General features: G+C 38.6%; 2 protein-coding genes across 3 annotated transcripts; one reads left to right on the top strand and one right to left on the bottom strand.

Moving 5' to 3' along the window:
* The first annotated feature begins 492 nt into the window (after positions 1-492).
* On the top strand, positions 493-15790 carry LOC122650372 (sec-independent protein translocase protein TATC, chloroplastic-like). Of its 2 annotated transcripts, none has more exons than XM_043843785.1 (4): positions 493-801; positions 8004-8314; positions 13381-13671; positions 15291-15790. In XM_043843785.1, the coding sequence occupies exons 1-4, from the start codon at positions 558-560 to the stop codon at positions 15498-15500; spliced, it is 1056 nt and encodes a 351-aa protein (XP_043699720.1). In that variant the 5' UTR covers positions 493-557; the 3' UTR covers positions 15501-15790. The 2 variants fall into 2 exon arrangements, with proteins under 2 accessions (XP_043699720.1, XP_043699721.1); XM_043843786.1 differs by having other exon boundaries at positions 493-804; positions 8007-8314.
* Positions 15791-16795: 1005 nt separating this feature from the next.
* On the bottom strand, positions 16796-20800 carry LOC122649907 (protein DETOXIFICATION 14-like). The gene is made up of 7 exons (XM_043843164.1): positions 20567-20800; positions 18317-18861; positions 18148-18234; positions 18000-18056; positions 17518-17756; positions 17198-17403; positions 16796-16941 (listed from the first exon to the last, which is right to left on the bottom strand). Exons 1-7 carry the CDS (start codon positions 20798-20800, stop codon positions 16906-16908), a joined length of 1404 nt encoding a protein of 467 aa, XP_043699099.1. The 3' UTR covers positions 16796-16905.
* Positions 20801-20830: the final 30 nt, after the last annotated feature.

The raw sequence follows: 20830 nt of genomic DNA, 5'->3' as shown, positions 1-20830 counted from the left end.
AATCCAAAATTTGTTTGGCAAAAATTAATAAATCCAATTGATGTATAGGCTAGTATTAGAGTGAGAGGTATTGGTTCCTATTTGGTTTAGAATTGTGGTTTTACAGTGCAAATCAAAACCAAATCGAAAAGAAAACATATGAAATCAAAATTAGATATGTTTTTCTGTGGTGCGGTTCGATTCAATTTGATCATAAGCAATCGGTTTCGATTCCATTTTAACACCCTTTGGGTAAGTTGTAAGAAATCTTAAATTACAGGGGGTGTTTAAGTACTTATCTGAAAAGTTAGAGACATCAAGCAATCAAACCATAATACATAATACATGAGATGTAAAAGTAATTTTCCCCAAAATATATGGGTTACAACCTACAACAAAATACGCAAACGAAGATTTATGGACGGAAGAGCAAGGGGATGGGTGGGTTTGCGTATCAGCGTCTCGAAATATAGACCGCCAGAGGCTTTGAGTAGATGATAGGTGGACTCAGAGTCGGAGGAACCAATCCACCCGTTCCATTTTGATTACGGTTCTGTATTCAAATACTAGAATCTGAGATGTCGAGCGCGAGCGCTCTACCATCTCATTTGCAGTTCAGCTGCTTCTGCTCTAACACCGTGGATTTCAATAGAAAACCACGAACTTCTTCTATGAAAGTCTACGGTGGTAGAGTTAGTTTCCGGATTTCTGAGAGTCTCCGCCATAAAAGCTTTGGTCGTGTAGTTTGCTTTGCTGTTGAGGATGTGAAAACACAGCGGGATTCGCTGTTGGGTGGTGTTGGCTCGGCTGTTCAAGAGAAGCCAGTTAAAGAGGGACTTCACTTCCTTCTGGTAAAATTTTTAATTCCTTCCCCCTACTTCTTATTTAATTTGCATAATTATATAATTTCGTGGACTTCCTGTTATGAGTCTTCCATTTTGTTGAATTTGGCGTGATGGGTTCTGTTACATTTTCCAAGTAGTAATCAGCTATTATCCTCTTCCCCGCGGCCCCCCCACCCCCCAAAAAAAATAATAAAATAAAAAAAATAAATAAAAAAAATAACAATAAATGAATAAATAAATAGCTATTATCTTCCGTCTACTGTAGTTTTTCCTTTTCTTTATTATTGGGATGGTTTGATGAATTTTACGACGTTGAGACTTTCCTTCTATTGGATTTATGTTTTCCCTTATTTTGAAATTATTAGGTTAATTTTTCTTTTAAAATTTTTTTTCTTGTATTCTATGGAGCCCTACACAATTATTATTGTACTTGTATTTGTTTAATTGGATTGGTTTTGGGTCCATTGCATGTATGGGGTAAAATTAAAATTGTATGGGGATTAGGATTTCCAGGGTGCCAATATATTGTTTTTGTGGGAAAAGCACAAAGGAGATCACATAGTGAAGTGGAGAGTGTTTTTTTGCCTAGTGAAAATTTCTCTAGTTCTATCAGGTGATGTAGGCATTTGTGCGGAACCATGTTTAATTCCTCATGTTTGTGTGTTTTTTTGCTTGGTTTCTTCCTTGTGTTTGCACATTCATCCCATTAAGTGGTATTAGAACAAATTTTGGCAAATCTTCGTAGGTGGTGTGTTGAGATCTAAGGAGTAGACAATGTGTAAATTTCATACAAGAAGGAGACGCGTGCGAATTGTACGGGAAAGAGAAGTGTGTGAATAGTACGAAAAAAAGTGGGTTTGTGTATGTGTGCTAGTCTCGGAGAAAGCTAAAGGAGCATGAGTGCACAACCTTAGGTACGGTTTCTTTCTTCTTCGTGCTTTGAGAAGAGAGAGAGAGAGATTCGTGAAGCGTAGAAGAGGAGAGAGAAAGAGAAAAAAGTAGTAAAATAAGGAAGAACAATAGGTGCACAAGGAGAGAAATCAAAGTGAAGAAAGTTGAAGGGGTTACACGCAATCCTAGGAGAGAAGCGTACAACCAAAAAAAGGAGAAAAGGTGGGTAATATAATCCATAATGAGGAGAAAAAAGGAAAAAGCTGGAATACAGTGTGCCCTAAGAGAAAAAAGGAGGCTTGGGTGGATTCCATAATGTGGAATGCTTGATCATGATGGGGCTCAATGTTGCAAGGTTTTCTAGTGCCGTGGACTCACTGAGCGGTGTAGATCAGGCATATTTCACCTTTTTGGTGTACATCATGAAGTCTATGCAAGATCAACGCTGATTAGGTTAGTTGAGGTTGATGGCGGGCACGAAGGGCAAAGATCAAGTAAATCATGTTGCGCTGAAGATTTCAAGCTTCTCCATAAAACCCTTAAATGGCCATAATGACTTCACCTTGTAGCGACAATGAGTGAGGCATATTCTTACATGGGAGGGGACAGTCGAGGCTTTCAGAATGAAATCACACAAGCCGTACAAGTTGACGGAAGATGAGTGGCTAGAGTTGAGGGATCTAACGAACATCACGATCCAATCGTATCTTGAAGATAACAATCTTCGTGAGGTCATCGGGTTGGTGAATAAGATGAAGTTTGGGCTAAGCTGGAAAGCAGGTACAAGCCCAAGACATATTGACAAACCGATTGTTTTTTTAATAAACAATTGTATGGCCTTCGGTTGTCAGAAGGAATGAAGGTGTACTTAGATGAGTTCAATAGTATACGGACGAAGTTGTATGCTCCAGATGTTAAGATCGAATAGGAGGACAAAACACTTCTCTTGTTTGCTTCGCTACTGCCTTCATTTTATCACATCGCGACTATACTTTGTTCGGTAAGGATGTTCTCAAACTTGACGAAGTTATTGCTGCTTTGCTAATGAATAAGACACGATGATAAAGTAGCGGTGAGGGGACATCAGAAGAGGGTAATGCTTTGGTTACAATTTGCGGAGAGGCTTTTTCCCGACTCGAACACGCAACCACTAGGTCTCAATGGAGCAATAAACTTGGTTCAACCCGCGACTACTTGTTTCTTAGAAAAAGTAAGAAAAAACTATAAATTATGAATTATGCAATGCCTCCATCTTTACTAGAAATGATGATGATGTTGTTGTTGTTACTATATATTAAAGAAGAGAATGCTGCCTGGTATTGTGCCCCCTAAATCAGCACAGAGGCAGGTTAAACGAGAGACATGAGGAGCCTGGCAAGTATAAGGGTCACTCCAATTCATTAGGTCGCAAAATAACTTGTTATTATTGCGCAAGGAAGGATTTTTAAAGAGATATTGGTCAAAGCGTTAAGTAGGATAAAAAATGGACAGAAATGTGGATGAAGGTGAATCATCCAATGCTTGTGAAAGGATTCTGAAGACATGAAGATGTATTTCTCACTACTTCATCAGGCATGTGAACTTCAAATTGGATTTTAGATATTGGTTGTTCGTCTCACATGTGTTCAATCAGGTATCGGTTTGCTACATATCATGCATATGATAATGGCACGATCAAAATGCCAAACAATGCTGAAAGCAAGATTGTCGGGATTGGGATTCTACAGATTCGCATGTTTGATGAAATTTTGCGAACTTTGACTGAGATTAGACATGTGTCGGATCTAAGGAAAATTTTGATTTGAGAGATTATAGATGCTCATTCGAAGGTGAGGTTCTCAAGTTGCTAAAGGGGCTGTGATTATGATGCATAGATAGATGATTGGGAATTCGTATTGACTTGCAGTAAGTGTTGAAACAGGTGTGTGCATTGTCGGAACTCAGGCAAGAAGTATAGGTGGACGATGAAGACTATAAACAGTTCAGGCTAGGAACAAATGCAGATCTTAAAAGAAGTGGGTCTCTTTCACTTCAGATCTTGTGAGTAGAAGTGATTTCTCCGATCATGTTGGGGCAATAGGATAGGTGTAGTCACATCACATCGTGCGGCAGTGAGCTGTGCGGGGCACGACAGAGAGGGGTGTGCACCATGCTGGTTTGGGCATGACACATAGGCAAAAACAATGGCGGAGTTTGCAGAATTGACATCAACATTGGTTTTCTTTAGGTTTGCTTGCAAAATCCACAGGGAAGGGTGTGTGCCATGCCTTGTGTTCTTTTGTGATTGTTTGGTTGGTTTTTTTTCTCATGTTTGTGCATTCGCCCTAATAAAGACAATCATGATTCTTGATAGTGCAAAAATGTTCACCTTGCTCCTCAAGAGCTTATGATTTTACACTAGCCTTTTCTTACAAGATACCAATATTTAATATGACTTCAGGTCATTACCAGGTGTGCAAGTCCTTATGTTAGTTACTCATGATCATATGCATGATACTTGGAAGATGGCAAGAAGACCAATCATCTGTTCATTATGGAGCTATTTTCTTGGAGTGGTTGTGCCTCACACAGTTCTGGTTACTAAGACCCAGAGTCTGACCCCATCATTATAGGTAAAAGGGAAAAAAATAATAAAATTTTTTGTGAAGACAATAATAAACAAATTTTAAATAAATAAACTAAAATAAATATTGCATCCTAAGTAAACTACCAACCCTTGCCAGACCAGAATACTAGTTTAGGACCAGTATTTGGTTTGAGCCTCCAAAGTGGTTCATGTCGGTCCAGCCAGGCTAAGGCAATTGCATCAGCTCTCCTCCTCTGAAAAGAACTCGACTCTGACGAGTTCGGATAGGATCCAAAAATGCCGTCCGAGTCAACTCGCTGTAGGAGAAATGTACCAGCTGTCTTCTTGAGGTTGATAGATGGAAGATCCTTCGTTGGGACGAATTTCATCTCAAGTCCATCATACTGAAAGGAATATGTATTCTCATAACCACAGTGGTTGGCTTTCTTGTCATACAACCATGGGCGTCCCAAAAGAATGTGGCAGACTTTCAAAGGGAGGACATCATACTTCACCTGATCACTCAGTCCACCAATGGAATATGTGAGCAAACATAGTTCCTTAACCTTGAGGTTTGTGTTGTTCGCCCACGCAACCTTGTAGGGATTCAGATGAGGTTCCGTCTTTAAACCCAACTTGCGAACAACATCTTCAGCGACAACGTTGGTGCAATTGCCTGAGTCAATCACCATATCACCTAGGTTGCCATTGCATTGCACCCTAGTCTGAAAAATACTGTTACGACGCCAATCTTTATCTTCCTCATTGGGAACTTTCTGCATAGCCAAGAGTGGGCGAACAACATAGCAATACTGTCGATCGCCATCACTATCATCATCATTATCAACCTTACTAGGCTCATGCTCATGCTCAGCCATCAAATTGACTGTCCCTGTTGTCTGTTGCTCCTTCGGTTCTAATGGTATGAAATTGTCCTTGTCAATGTGGGCTACCAACCGGTTAAGGCATTGGGCAGTCATGTCCATACCCCTTGCATGTAAAGCACTGAATAGCTGCTTTCAGCATCACTGAATTTTTGTCATATCCACGTCGAGATGGAGACTAAGGTCTGTCCGAACTTCGCCGAGGTGGGGAATAAGGACAAGCCGGTTGTGTAGGTGCTATAGAGGAACTACTAGCCTGTGATTGGCTAATCGGAACTGACTTCTCCTATAAAGAAGACTGCTATGTGCGAAAGCTATCACCTCTAGAATAGATGTCATTAAAATTTCTTTGATTGTAAGGTTTCCTCAAATTTTTCTCAACCTGATATGCCACCTGAACTGCTTCCTCCATAGTAGGTAGTCTACTAGCGGCAAGTGTGGCACTAATCTGTGGATGCAAGCCATTGCGGAACTACGCCACTAAGACTTCCTCGTCCCACTTAAATTCAGATCGAGTGGCTAAGTGATAAAACTTGGCCACGTACTCCTCAACTGCTCAAATTTGAGGTGTACACACTGCTTGTAATCAGTCGGTTGGAATCTTCGGTCCAACCCAAATAGTAACTTGCCCAAGACCTCGAGTCTGGTTTTGTTGCTAGTGTTTGATCCACCAGACCCGAGCTGTGCCTTTCACTTTACCCTCTGCAAATATCAATTTCCTGGCCTCTGTCAAGTTGTACCATCTGAAGAAAATTTCTAAACTATGAACCCAGTTGTGATATTGCTCCGGTTTGTGGTCCCCATAAAAATCAATGACTTCCAACCTTGCTGCCTTGTCCACTCTTCATATTGTCCAACCCCATATGGTGGTGGTGGGGTGGAGTTGGAAGAATCCCCAGATAGCATGGTACTCTTTCCTTTCTCAGAAGCCACTAGTCGGTTAATCGAAGCTTGAATAGATTCCATCATTGTTTGAATGGAATTGACAACGGTAGTGAGCGTATCGACACGTCCAGTGAGGGTGTCAAATTTTGTATCAGTTTCACCTTTGTATGAATTATAAGCTGTTGGATAATCTCACTATTGGCAACCATGGTGAAGTTAAGTAATAAATACTCAAAGAATAATGGCAAAACAGTAAATAATGAGAAGTTTATGACTCTAATGGCAGAACTGTAATTATGGGAAGTGCAAGTAACAAACAAGGTGATGGAGAATCACGTATAAGGTAAAGGGCAAACTGGGAAGTGGGTGAAAAAAAGGATAAAACAGAATTAATATAAAACTGAGGGGCAGTTTAGGAAAGAAAAAGGTAAAGAAAAGGAACAAAAGAAGAATCGTGGAGTGGGGATATGTTAGGAAATAAGAGGAGGAAGGGAATCGATTGACAAAAGAAAGAGAGGGGGATGTTACCGTTACTGGAATCAGAGGAAAAGTGTGAGGAAAATGGTGGAAGCTGAGGGGACGATGGGGCTGGGAGTCGACTTTGCAGTAGAAACAGAGGGCCAACGAGAATGCGAACTTCAAACTGCTGTCCACGATCTGACAGGAGCAGCGTCCAATTTGATGGAAATATCACTCAATGCAAAGGATTTTGTTCGCTGGCGGTGGATGTTAGGACCAGTCTTTGGTTTGGGCCTCCAAAGTGGGTCATGTCGGTCCAGCGAGGAGGCTAAGGCAACTGCATCATATTGCCTATTCTACACATTGTTTTATTACTATAAAACAGAAAAGGCAAGTAAAACAAATAAATTATTCACCACGAATGAAGAAACATAATATTGATACAAGTACATGTAACTAGCTTGTAGAGACCCAAGTCCCAAGTCCCAACAATACAATACTGTGTGGTGATACATGAGTACAAAGTGGACCCCAACAGTGTGTAGAGGTGAGGTGGCAAAAATCAAGAAATGTGGGTTTTCTTCTTCCCGCAGGCGAAACAGACGAGTTTTGGTCAAAATTTCGACCAGGCTGGCTTGAAACAGGGTATTAATAATGCCCCCTTAACCGTATCACCGAAATGATACGGCATGAGGACCAAATTTCGGCGAAACACCAAAATTTTGACTGAAATAAGGTTGATCCCTTAATTTGCCAGGCATTTCGTCTCCCTCACGTCGAAATCACCCAAATTTCTGAAATTTTGGCAAGTTTTTGAACCATGAGACTGAGCCAAGCTCACCCTTGATCTACTTGAGAGTGGGAAAGTTGAAATTAAGCTTGTTCATGGCCGGTTGAGCATTGATTGATGAATTTTTTTGACACCTCTCACAATAGGACATCGGTTTTAATGTTCTTATTTTTTAATTAAGTTCACATAATGTTTTGTATAGAAGTGCAATCAGAGATTGTGTACATAATAATAGAGGTGTATGCTTTGCTGTCTACTTCCAAGACCATTTAATCTTCTATGCTTAGATCAGGCAAAGACATGGTGGACTTCCTCCCCATAAGAGTGTGTAGGGATATTCATATTATTATGTGTGCTTTTTTCTTATATTTAAAATTGACTGGATTCTTTTTTTCCTTATTGTCAATCACTTTGTATATAATTGTAGTTGTTCTTGTTTGTATTTTAATATTTAATCTTATACTTTCTAAGATTTGATGGTTCTGTTTCCAAATTGAAAGAAAAATTTATGTTCGAGTTATCCAACCAAAAATCTATCAGGTGGAGAGATGTGTGATTATTCTCAACAGTTTATCGTCTTCGACATTTTTATACAATTTTACATCTATTCAATGCAACTTTTTTTAAGCAAAAAAAAGAAAAGAAAGAAAGACTCTTTAGTTGATCCTAATACCCAATTTTACTGTTGGGATTCTATGCAATTTCAGATCTGACAGATACTTGGAGAGAAAATAGCATACTAAATGAAAACCAAGACAATGAAGAAAGTGCTCTTTATAATTTTCTTTATCCTAGTAAAGAGCTCCTCCCAGATGATATGGAGATGAGTATATTTGATCATCTAGAGGAGCTACGCCAGAGAATTTTTGTGTCAGTTTTGGCGGTTGGAGCTATTATCTTGGGATGCTTTGCATTTTCTAAAGAATTGATATTGCTTCTTGAAGCTCCTGTTAAATCTCAGGGGGTTCGGTTTCTACAGCTAGCTCCTGGAGAGTTTTTCTTTACAACTTTGAAGGTAAGAAGAAATGAAATTCTTAAATTCACAAGGTTGTTCTATTTTCATCATATAATTTATTTATTACTTAAATAGTGCTCATTGCTTATTTTTTTACTGTATTACACTTTCCTGCTTAGTATCTGTATAAAGATTGACCCATTTGTGCCAGTATTATTAAGTTGTTGGTCCATTTTGCCCATTAACTGTCTAAAATTATTCCTCCTCCACCCTTGACCCCTCTCTATCCTCCCCCTCCCCAAAGCTATACTTAGAACTTTTTGACCCATTCTAACTCATAACTTAAGCTGCTGGTCCAGTTTGCTCATTAATGATGGAAAAACATACCCCTCTCTCCTGACGTATTCTTTTAAAGCTTAAAGGAAAGCTCTATAGGACTTTTGTACCACCAGCTATGATGTATGGGGCAGAATGATGGGCAGTTAAGAAGTGTCATTGAGAAGCTTTGTGTAGCAGAGATGAGGATGTTAAGATGGATGTGCGGAAAGACTAGAAAGGATAAAATAAGGAATGAACATATTAGAGCTGACTTGGGAGTTGCCCCGATCAATGACAAGCTCCGAGAGAGTCATTTAAGGTGGCATGGTCATGTTCAACGAAGGCCTAGGGACGAGGAGTGATATGATCCCAATTGAAGGAACTAAAAGAGTTAGGGGCAGGCCTAAAATGACAATAGGAGAAGCTGTGAGGAAGGACATGCAAAGTCTAGGTCTTGTATCAAGTATGACCTCGGATAGAGCGTACTGGAGGGCAAGGATCCATGTACCAGACCCCATTTAGCTGAGATTCTCCTTATTTGTTGGGCTGTGCCTCTTTCCTCTTACTTTCATCTTTCGCATGTCATTTTCCATTTTTCATTTATCATCTCATCCCCCTTCCCTCTCTTCCCATCTCTTCCCATCTCTTCATTCCCTTTTTTTTTTTTTGGTTAGACCTCAGGTTTTCCTACCTTGTTTTGTTTGGTTCCATGTAGCTGACCCCATTAAGTTGGGATAAGGCTGAGTTTGTTGTTGTATGGCAGCTCAGTTGGCGCACTGACTTATTGGATATGTTGCCAAAATATCTTTTACTTATTTGATAAAGTTCAGCTCAAAATGATTACCCCCATGCTACAAGGAAAAGTCAATTTTGAAAAATGGACAGCTAACAATACAAGGGGAAAAATTCCAACAGGGTGGATCATTTGGTTTAGTTTGGCTATGAGATCTGATAGATGGCCATTCATCCTTCTTCCATATAAATCCAATGGTCAGAATGGCTTGACCAGTCCTGGACTAGTTTGACAGCATCAAATATGAGGGAAAAGGTTTTGGTGTTCAGTTTAGTAAAATTCTCAGATATTGATTGGTTTGGTCTGGCATGATTGGATCGAAAAACAAACTGAATAGACTGAAACTGATAAAGGGTTAAGCGACTGATTAATTCTTGTTACTTATGTAATTAGTCATTGGGTTGTAATTGATTATAGCTAAAAACCAACAGATTTGTTGTATATAGACCTATACAAATTCAATTTAAGATGCATGAATTGAAGTTTATATATTAATTATCTTGAGTTTTATATATTGAAACTGATAAGGGACCAAAAATCAACCGATCAATACATATTCAGTTTCAGTCTAGACTTTGAGGACCGGTAGAGTTATTGGTCGGTTCAGCCTGGCCTGATATGTAGTTATGTACTAAAGGCCTCGTCAACATGAACAAAACTTACCGGGACCCAACCGATTGACAAGCCTAATGGGCCCAATTAAAATAGGGACTTAAAATCAGGTTAGAAATAATGTGGAATTGGGTTTTTTACATCATTAAAGGCACAGCCAGAAATAGATTATTTGAATCTTAAATAAGTCGATCAATTGACAAAAGTGCTATAATTGATACCTTCTTGAACGGATGAAAACACTTGCAAATATGATCCATCCAAGTGGGGTATTTATGCAGAATTCATGACCAGATTCAGAAAATATGAGTAGAATTTGAAACTGAAATACACTGACCAAACTAACCTGATTGATGGGCTTAGTAATGCAGAAAAATTATAGAAATTGAAGTTTGCAATTAGATACTAGAAAAAGGACAAAAAACAGGAGTAGATGATTGTTCACCCTAAACAGCATTTATGCCTGACCATAAAACCCGAGGATGAAGATTATTCTCAACCTTAACCATAGAATTATATCCATTCCATATTACAAAGAATTGTGAATATTATTTTTTATATAACGTGCAATCAGAACTCTTATCTAGAATTCAGATTGACTCAACGATGCGTAATCTATTTATGCAACATTGTAACTATCTCTCTGAAAGAAATCAACTCACAAAAAGAAAATATCGAACATTGTCCTCTTAAAATGTCAGAACAGATCTCTGGTTGGATGAGACATCTTAAAGAAACCTTATCTAATCCAACACTCAAGTAAACTAGTCAAGGACTGACTCAAAAGACTGGACTTTTTAATAATTGAAGAGAAATTACAAATAAAACTCCTCTTAAACAAAAGCATTCCCATACTTGTGGCTATAGTAAGACAGGACTGCCCATAAAGATCAAATCCTCTGAAAATTGATGGAGATGCTCCCACATTTTTTACACACAATAGAATTAATATTTACAATTTAGCATTTTACCTTTTCCCTCTTTCATGAACATATTATGATCAGATGATACTAATTGACCACAATCATCACTTTCTGATTGTGAATCTAATATAACAGAGAGAATATGGAAGCAATTGGATTATACTCAAACCATCCAAATGGAAGGCTCTTTCATTCGGTGGGAACAATATACCTCAAGCTGACTAAAGAATGTGCCGACCAGTGAAGCTTATGGGTTGGAATGATTTCTGTCTTTAAACCCTCTGGGTCCAGTGGTTGTAATACTATTTAAAAAAAAAAAAAAAACTATGGGTGATTCAGTATTGAAGACATAGCGCAGGGGGAAGCCCAATAAAGGCCAAGCTTAGCGTGGCCTGCTTTTATTCTTATTTTTAGTTCTTCTATTTAATGTTTTAAGTTGTTTTGGTTTATTTCTGGTTGAAACCGATGGTCCAATTTAAGTTAGATAGTTTTTCTTTCCTTTTGTTGTTTTTTTAGTTTTTATTTGGGTCCACATTTCTTTTAAAGTCCAAGTAGATTATTAAAAGAGGTTGTGTCTGGTAATGTGGAGTCGGCTAAGGATCTCCCAACCAACTCCAACTCAGTCTATCTTGGGGTTTGAGACTTTTATAAATAGAACCGTGGTGGGGGGGGGGGTTCATTTTCAGCCACGATTTTAATAACCAAAAGCTACTGTTCTCTCTCTCTTCCTGCGTGAACCTCCTTGGGTTTGATCAAGGCTGGTTGGTGCTTGATCCATCCAAACGCCTTGCGGCGAGAAGCCCGGGTGCTCTCCTCTGTAACCTTCTCTTCTTAAGTTACTGTTCTGTTACTTTTTTTTTTTTTTAATAAAACATTTATTGAGGATTAAAAAAGAGGCAAACAAGCCTAAAGACAGACTAAAGGCAAAGAAAGCTAAAGCTTAAACAGGGGACTCAGTCCTAAAACATAATGGCGAGGACAACAAGCCACTCGCTCACCCAAGAGAAATAATAAAATAAGGCTACAGGGGATCTGTGAGGCGCACCGAGGGGGTCCTTATCCTATTCGATCGTCTGGGGAGCTCAACATATAAACCAGGTCAATCAAGAGCCACACGGGCCAACAAAGCCTCCTCCTCTGGCGAAAAGGGAGATGGAAATTTTTGCAACCCCACTCCTAACTCGTTTTCAACCTGATGTTTTTCTACAGCCGCGTCCACCGCCTTAACACCAAGATTTGCATTCCTTTGATTTCGAGTTCTGCCAATAATTGGAGTTGTCATATGGGAACCCACATGACCACCTCAAAGAGCATTCCTACAACCATCACGATTTTTTCGACCCAACACCTGAGTCCACCCGCCTTGCACCTCCTCTTGGTCAGATTGGTCATAACCCGACCCACGAGACCCAGAACCTGCACTAGACACGTCCATATTACTTGAACCCGATTCACCTTCACCAGCTCCAAGACCCGCTCCATCAAACCGTGATGAATTTGAAATCGAAACACCTTTTGAAATGTCCCCATTTAATTCTCCCCATCATACTGCTCTGTTACTCTTTCTCTGAAATCCTGCCATTAAAGTGCCTGCGATTCTTCAGTCCAGTCATCTCTATAATCGTGAATTGGGGGTGTGTTTGTTTTCCGATTCAAGTTCTGTTTTCTGCAATCATTAATTAAAATTATCTGTTTTCAAAATCTGTTTTCAATTTCTGATTCTGTTGGTTATTTCTAACAGACCCCGCAGTGGCGGGAGCCTCATGCACTAGGTACACCCTTTTTTTTTTTTATTATTTCTAACAATCCTACTCATACCCTAATTGATTGATTTGGGAGGTTTCATGAGTCTGATTTCAAAATTGATTTCAGAATACTGCAATTGGCAATTTTCTGTATTAATCCCTATTCTCAATTCCAGATTTTAAGAAACATTTGATACAATCCTATTCTATGTAGGATTGCATCTAAGATTCTTAAACCTGAAATCAAGTTGTGTATTCTGCTAGATTGATTGTGCTGATACAGACACTGTTGACTGTTATTCTGCTGATCATTTTAATTCTGTTATCTGTCTTTTAATCAGAGTTATATTTTGACTGATTTACCCCTCTCCTAGTCTAACTAGTATTCCCTATTATATTCTGATCCAACCATTGGATCCTGCTGAAACTTTCAGCAAGGTTTTCATTCACTAATAGGAGATCTTGACATGAATATCAGGTCCATCTGATTGCTGGATTTTATTCTATCACACGTTTAAAAAACTACATGCATATCTCTCTGTTTTTTTATCCTGTTTTGGTACTGTTTTATTCCTTTAAATCAGTATGACATTAATGGGAAGTACTTGAACTAGAATAATTGGATCCACACTCCCATCCATGATCACCGCATATTTAGAGGTCTTTTTTCCTCTCAGACCTCAATGTGTACTTTTATGAATAATCTCAATTGAACTCTATGATTCTGTGATGCAGGTATCTGGATACTTTGGTCTTCTTTTGGGAAGCCCTATCATTCTCTATGAGATCATAGCATTTGTTCTTCCAGGTCTAACAAGTTCCGAGAGAAGATTCCTAGGGCCTATTGTTCTAGGTTCATCGATACTTTTCTATGCTGGTATCATCTTCTCCTACTTGGTGCTCACTCCAGCAGCCTTGAATTTCTTTGTTAACTACGCCAAAGGAGCAGTAGAGTCCCTGTGGTCCATTGATCAGTATTTTGAGTTTGTGCTTGTTCTCATGTTCAGCACAGGTTTGTCTTTCCAGGTGAGAATACTCGTATGATAATTGTTATTACTGTTATTATTTTTTTTCTCCTGGAAGGTCATTTTATACCTTCCCAAGTGTGCAGTTTTGTGATATTTGTTATTATAGAAATGCACAAATTTATCTTTTTTAGTCTGCATAATTTTTCTTCTAAATAGCTAACATTTTTATTTATTTATATATTTATTTTTGCAAACGAAGAGAAGAAATAGTTAAATACATTAGCTATGATACAACAATAGCCCAAGGAACCCATGAATGGGACATAATAAGAGGGAAAGGACTAAGGATCCAAGGATAGGGATTGCCTTGTAGCTTACCCATCAGCCTAGAGTTGGTCTTACACATTCTCCAGGAGAAGTTAGTTCCCACTCGCACAAGGAGACCTCGCCTTGCGAATAAGGTTAAGATATTGCCAAGGTCCCCTATCAAGGGTCCAAGGTCAGGCAATCACCTTCTATATGAGTATCACTTCATCCATTAGAAAGAGCTAATTCTGAACCCCTGATATGAGCTTTCAGTTCTGTCAGTAATAGAGTAACTGATAACCAATGGAGCCTGTAAAAGCCAGCGGAACTTCATCAATGTGATTCTTGAAAGCCCCACCTTATACAATCCGGTCCCGGGTTATCCAATGAACTGTCAACCACATTTAGCTTGATAAAATTATACTGGGGAGGAGTCCAATTATGCTGAATTCAAATAGAATCGGCTCTAGAGGCAGCCACAAGGGCCCATCGCATTGGAATATAATCAATACAAAAACCACAGGAGTCCAAATAAGTGGATCATCTACCAGTTCTTAACATTTCTATCACCTCCTGACTGGATCACACTCATCCTCTAAAATTTCTGTTGTTTCTATCTTCCCTAATGGTCCAAATACCTACCAAGAAAAAAAGTTCCACATCAGCTTTCCCCTCTTATCGTGGGGACTGATCGCCAAAATCTGATCACATCACAGATCTCATTGGGGAGATCTACTTGAGACCATTGGAGGCGAAGAAGTGGTCCCAAATCACCCCTGTGAAATTGTAGTAGATGAACAGATGGCAAGCTGATTCTTCACTCATCAGACAGAGGAGACATAGCTGACTCGCCGAGGAAAGATAAAAAGTTCTCATTCTCTTCATACCGTCACGGGTGTTAATCTTCTCATAATGTCTTATGGTTAGTCTACAAACATGTTTGCTGATTGATTTTGACAAAAAAACAGGAAAAGGCTGTCATTTTCTGTTTGTGACATGGTTAAATGAAGAGTTAATGATGGTTCTGGGATCAACGCTAGTGTAATCTATGCAAATTGTGCACTGTAAATGGCCACTTTTGATAATATTATGGTACTTTTCTGGATAGTATTGGTACAGTATTAAGTTTGTTAGTAAAGAAAACTTCATAATGCCTTTGTCATACCAAATATCTAAAATATCATTGTTTTTTGAAGACAAAAAAGTTGAAGAAGTCAGTCTATTCACTGTTATAGCTGCTGTTTTAATTGCTAAGATTACTTTTATTAGGTCATAAGTCTGCTCTCTGTAACTTTTGGTTGTTTTGTCTGATTGGTAGTATTGTAGTAAGCTGTTAGCTACCATGTGCCTTCTCATTTTCATTTTCTTCAGGTTCCTGTTATTCAACTGCTTCTAGGACAAGTTGGTTTAGTGTCAGGACACCAAATGCTGTCTGTTTGGAGATATGTTGTGGTTGGGGCTGTTGTGGCTGCTGCTGTGCTTACACCATCAACTGACCCTCTAACACAAGTGCTGTTGGCAGGGCCACTGCTGAGTCTGTACTTGGGAGGTGCATGGATGGTAAAGCTAATTGGGCATTAGTTGCTCAATTGTGGCATTATGCAATATTGATTTTAGTTGGCAAATACCTGGAAAACATCGACTGCTCATCAATCCACCCAAGATGTTGTATGTTAAAATTCCCAGGAAAAAAGTCAATACCATCTTCTCTTCCCCATTTTGTAACAACTCCCACCTGTCCACTATCATATTCAAAATTTCATATTGTATTTTTCTATGCCTCGGTGACCGCAAAATGACTGTGTAAATGAAATCTTCAAGTTGTAATATTCAAATGTATCTAATCAAGAATATAAATTCTTCAATCTAGTGGTTTTACCAGCAAAGGGGTGAATGATAGGATTATTTGCCACAGTAGTCCAGATGTGTTAGCAGCCTTAGTGTTAGCCCACTGCTCAACTTGTTTGTGTTCATCCATCCAAGTGTCAGTCTTGATCTGCTGACTTGCTACAAAAAAAAGTTGGTTGCTTCCTTGAGGGGTTTCTCCCATAGGCTCCATCTTTTTCTAGGTTCAAACCATGAAACAAGGAAAATTTCAGGTAAAGATTACCTGGTTTTACCTGGAAATAATAGAGCCAAAATGATTAGAATTGAAGGAAAATTGACACCCAAATTGAATTTGCTACCAGCTATGATGTTGCTGTCTGCGTAACACATCTACCACTGTAAATTACAAAGAAGGGCAGAGGGATTTTCAACCATGACTTTTTGATCAGGGATTAGTCACTCGAGTTTACTTTTTTTATTAAGCTTGTCTAACTTGAGAGATGTTGAAACTTCAGAGTAGATGGAGCATTGAACTTCTGGAAGCGAATATCCAGAAGAAAAATAAAGAGGGGGGGGGGGGGGAGGGGCAGAAAACTTGTAAGGCTCAGTTTGGATCCTATGAATCCTAACTGCTGAGAATTGCTTTGGTCTTTATGTTGAATCAGGTGATGTTGATAATCATTATGGGAATTTCACCCATTGTCTTCTTATCTAACTCCCACCATTATGTGGTTAATAAAGCGAATTAGCATTATACTTGATAATTATATGTCAAGCATGTTTCCTGTACTCAGGATCCAAACTGGTGCAAAAAAGAGAAAATCCATATCTAGACATGTCTAGAAACCATGTGATAATGCAGTCAATTCAATCTGTTTTCCTGTTAATTCGGATTTATGAATGGCTATCCTGGGTATCAGGAACAAATGAAGTTTTCAGTGCTGGGTTTAACAACTCTGTTTTTTTGCAGAACCAACAGAAAGGGAAGGCATCCACATTTTAAGCTAGATCTCAAGGGTAATAATTCCTGTATCCACATCCATTTTTCCGAATGGTAATTGCCCTGCTGTTGGCTTTGTCTTCTCTTTTCTTTTATCTCATAAACCAAGAAGAATGACTGTTGGAAGTAGCTTATCAGTAATTCATTCTCTAGTGAAAATCATTCCGCAAAAATCCTCTCCCTTGCCTTGAGTGCCTGCAAGATGAATATTGAAATCCAATTTTACTAGTAAAGAGAAAAAACTAATGCTTGCTATAATTACTTAATGCCTTTCAGTGAGGGTTCAAGTTTTACGTAGACCTAATTTTTTATTATTTCACATGCATCACCTATAGGTTACTCTTGAATTTGTTTATTAAACGCATCTTAGTTTCACCGTTCTAGAGAGATTTTATCTAGAGCAGTAAGAGGCAGTCTTGCCTAAATCTAATGTCATAGATGGAGAACAGACCTGCTTTTGCCAATTTGTGCAGCTTGTTATGAGAGATAGCATAACTGTTTGTAAAGTAGAACCAATCAGTATTCCAATCCACAAGCCCTTTCCTCTTAAATGGACATGGAAAGCCAATATAACAGCTGTAGGAATCCCAGCAAGATAGAAAGCCCCAAGGTTCACATAGGCCCCTAAATGCTGCCACCCACATCCTCTAGCAACACCTGAAAACATTTGAAGAATGCTAGCTAGTCAAATATTCAAATGAGAAAGAATCTCAGTCAATCTTCATTTGATGGAGTAACAGATAATATATTGATAGAAGGTAGGAAACCAACCTGAAAGGACCCCTTGAATGCTGTCCATGATAACTGAAAGACTAATTAGAGGAGCCATATCTGCAACATACTCTACTACTTCCTTCTCATTGCTGTAAGCATAGCCAAGAATATACCGGCACGAAAAGAGGATTGTGCTTACTATAACTGTCTCTGTGACTGCAAGAAGCATCACGGAACAGACAGCCACACGAGCTGCGTGTGGATTCCCAGCCCCTAATTCATTAGAAACTCGAGTGCTACAGAATAGAAAACGTATTCTCTTGTCAATAATGCACAAATATATGCATTTAATTTGTTTTATACTTTTATGTCAACCATATATAGACATGTAGTGTGTGTACATATAGATGTAGACTCTACAACAGACATCCTAAGCTGCCATGCTATGTATAACAGGAATGCAAATGCATCTGCATTTATAAACATAAAATCATAAGGTAGTACATGAAAATAGTGCAGGAGGAAGGTTCAGGGCAAACCTGGCGGCTGCACCGATTCCATATATAATATTATAGAGCATTGTAATGGTGGTGAGGCTGTTCACAAAGGTTATCATAGAGTAAATGCACATAAACATTCAAAATAAACAAATGATAATCAAAAGAAAGTACTTAAAATCAACCATACCAGATAGAAAGCACTGAAGTTTCAAGCTTTGGATTTGGTAAAAGTCCAGAAAGTAAGATAAGCATCTCAGAAGACCACCATTCAAGACTAAAATCATAATTGCAAAACTTGGTTAGAGAATAAAATAGATAAATTTTATTACTTGAATAAAACTTGAAGAGAGAAATACCAAACCATCACAGCAGATGGTATAGCGAGCCGGAAGAACTCGCCAACACCTTGGAGCACCTCCATTGAGATGGGCACACTAGTTTTCTCGCAAGATGAAGAGTACGTCATGTACAATGCAAGGAAGATTGTGTTCAACCAATATGATATGCCGATCGCTAATGCAGCTCCAAGGTTCCTTAAACCTGACTTAAATACTAAGACCCAACAGAGAGGAATATGGAAAAGCACAGTTACCCATGAGCTAAGGACCATGGGAAGGATCATGCTTTGAGATTGGAAGTATCTGAGGAGTGGATGAAGGGTTGCACAAGCTAACAATGCAGGAATGAGCCACATTGCGTATTTTCCAGCTTCTGATGAGGTTATAGGGTCTTGGCCTATGAAAGGGAGCAGCTTTCCCAAATTGATCCAAATGAGTGAGAGAGGGATACAAACCAAGAGGAGAGAGACAATGCCACTATAAGTGTAAATCCCAAGCTTTCTATATTGTTGTGCTCCATAAGCTTGTCCACACACTGTTTCCAATGCACTAGCCATTCCTAGCTGTTTGTTAAAGTCAAAAATTCCATCAGTTGTTTTTTCCGATTACAATTTGTTCTTTCACAATTTATGATTCTATAGTTGGTTAAATTTTTGTATAAGAATTTCTCAGAACACACCACCTTTTTCTTTGTTTAATTGTATTTTAAAGATTTTTCAAATACTAATTTCACTTGCATCACCTCTCTCTTAATTTCCTTGGAAACATGAAGGAAGGAAAACAAATATAGGACGATGACAATGGCAACTTCTACCAAAGCACACCTCCTACCTTTATCATTTACAAAATATGTTCCCTCAATAAGAAGGGTGATTAATAATGTCTGTTCTTATGGCTTCTTGATCTTAACCAAATGCCTTATGAAGAGAAAAAATAATCCTATGATAAGGAAATTTTTTCTGCCCCAAGATAATGCAAAGGATCGATAAATTTAATCTAAATTCTAACCTTTTTCAAATTCGGATCATTTGATACCATCACATAATGACTAAATACGTTTTCCAGTTTTCATATACAAGCCAAAAAGATTCCAACCATTGGATGCCTAGGTAATTGTCATGGGTTGAGCACTATTTACCTCTCAAATGTTTTTTTTTTGTTATTATTTTCTTTGGCAAGAGTTCTCTGTTGGGGATGTGGCCTTGTGCGGGTGAGGGCCAATGGGCATTAACAAGGCGATCATTACTGTCTTTCATTTGGGGGTTCATTTTGCCCCCATGTGCTTGGGCGTAGTGGTACACTTCTCCATGGAAACATTTCTCCTGCTCTATCATGTGGGCCCATGTAGATATTATTCTCCACACACCTTTAGTCCTTTATTGGTGGGGCGTGTAGATTTCCCCGCACCAGCTTCAGATGGAACCTTCTCTAGATTTAAAGATCAGAGCTTCTTTGTGGGCAATCAGATCATTAAAAGTAGGGTAGTTCATTTATTTTTTGCCTTTCATGTAAAATCTGATTGTAATCAAGCTGGTGAATTAAGAACTTGTTACTTTACTTTTTGCCATTTTATTATAAACAAATTTTTATTTCAAAGAGGATAATACTTCATGACTCTTGATTTTTTTTTTCTTTTTTTTTTTTTCATATTTTTCTTTATTTTTTTTTTTATATTTTACTAATTTATGGTATTAAAATATTAAAAACATGCTTCGCCTTGACTGGGTTTGACAAGGCAAGTCACTAGGTTTTTCTGAAAGACAAGTCGACTCAGAAAATCTGATCAGGCAGTGTGTTTGGGTAGGGGGTAGGATAGTCAATTCTGCCTCCTCTATTAGATGTACTTGACGTCAAGTATGGGCAATGTAATTGAGAGGATAAAAATTCTCCTCTTGAATACTGCATTACATTACGTTCAATTTGTTTTTGATAAACAAATAACTTTCAATTTTTTGAAACCTATTTTTTACACCGGTATTAAATAACTATTTTGGGATTAACCGAAGGGCAATTAAAAGAAAGTTACAACTACGTAGATCACCACTATGGTGACAAGAAGTTATACGTTTTTATTTTTTATTTTTTATATTATCAAAACCCTCCTAATCCTGGTCAACTCCACCCCCTCCCTCCTTCCCCAACTTCAGAGAATCAGCATTGCTAAGAAAACTAGAATACAGCCTAACAACTAAAACAGATTGATATCCAAAGTATTGTAATCAAAAGAAAAAGAAAAAGAAAAAGTAAGAATTAAGAAGAAAGACTCACGATGACACTGAAGCCAGTAACGGTGGTGATGGAAGTGGCGATGGCGGTGCTGGCGAGGGCGAGTTCACCAAGATGACCTACCATCATGACTGGAATCATATTAAGCAGATACTGTGAAACTGCGACCGCCACCATTGGCCCTGCTAGCAATCCAACCTTCTTCACTTCCTCCACTATCACTCCCACTCCCAACACCTCTCTCCCTCTCTCCTTCACTAGCAAACCTTCCTCCATCTCCTGCCACTATCTATGGCTATCGATCGG

This window comes from Telopea speciosissima, chromosome 2 (assembly GCF_018873765.1).
Source record: "Telopea speciosissima isolate NSW1024214 ecotype Mountain lineage chromosome 2, Tspe_v1, whole genome shotgun sequence".
NCBI classification, from domain to species: Eukaryota; Viridiplantae; Streptophyta; class Magnoliopsida; order Proteales; family Proteaceae; genus Telopea; species Telopea speciosissima.
The sequence above is the reverse complement of the archived record's forward strand: the minus strand, read 5'-3'. Positions and strand labels throughout refer to the sequence as shown.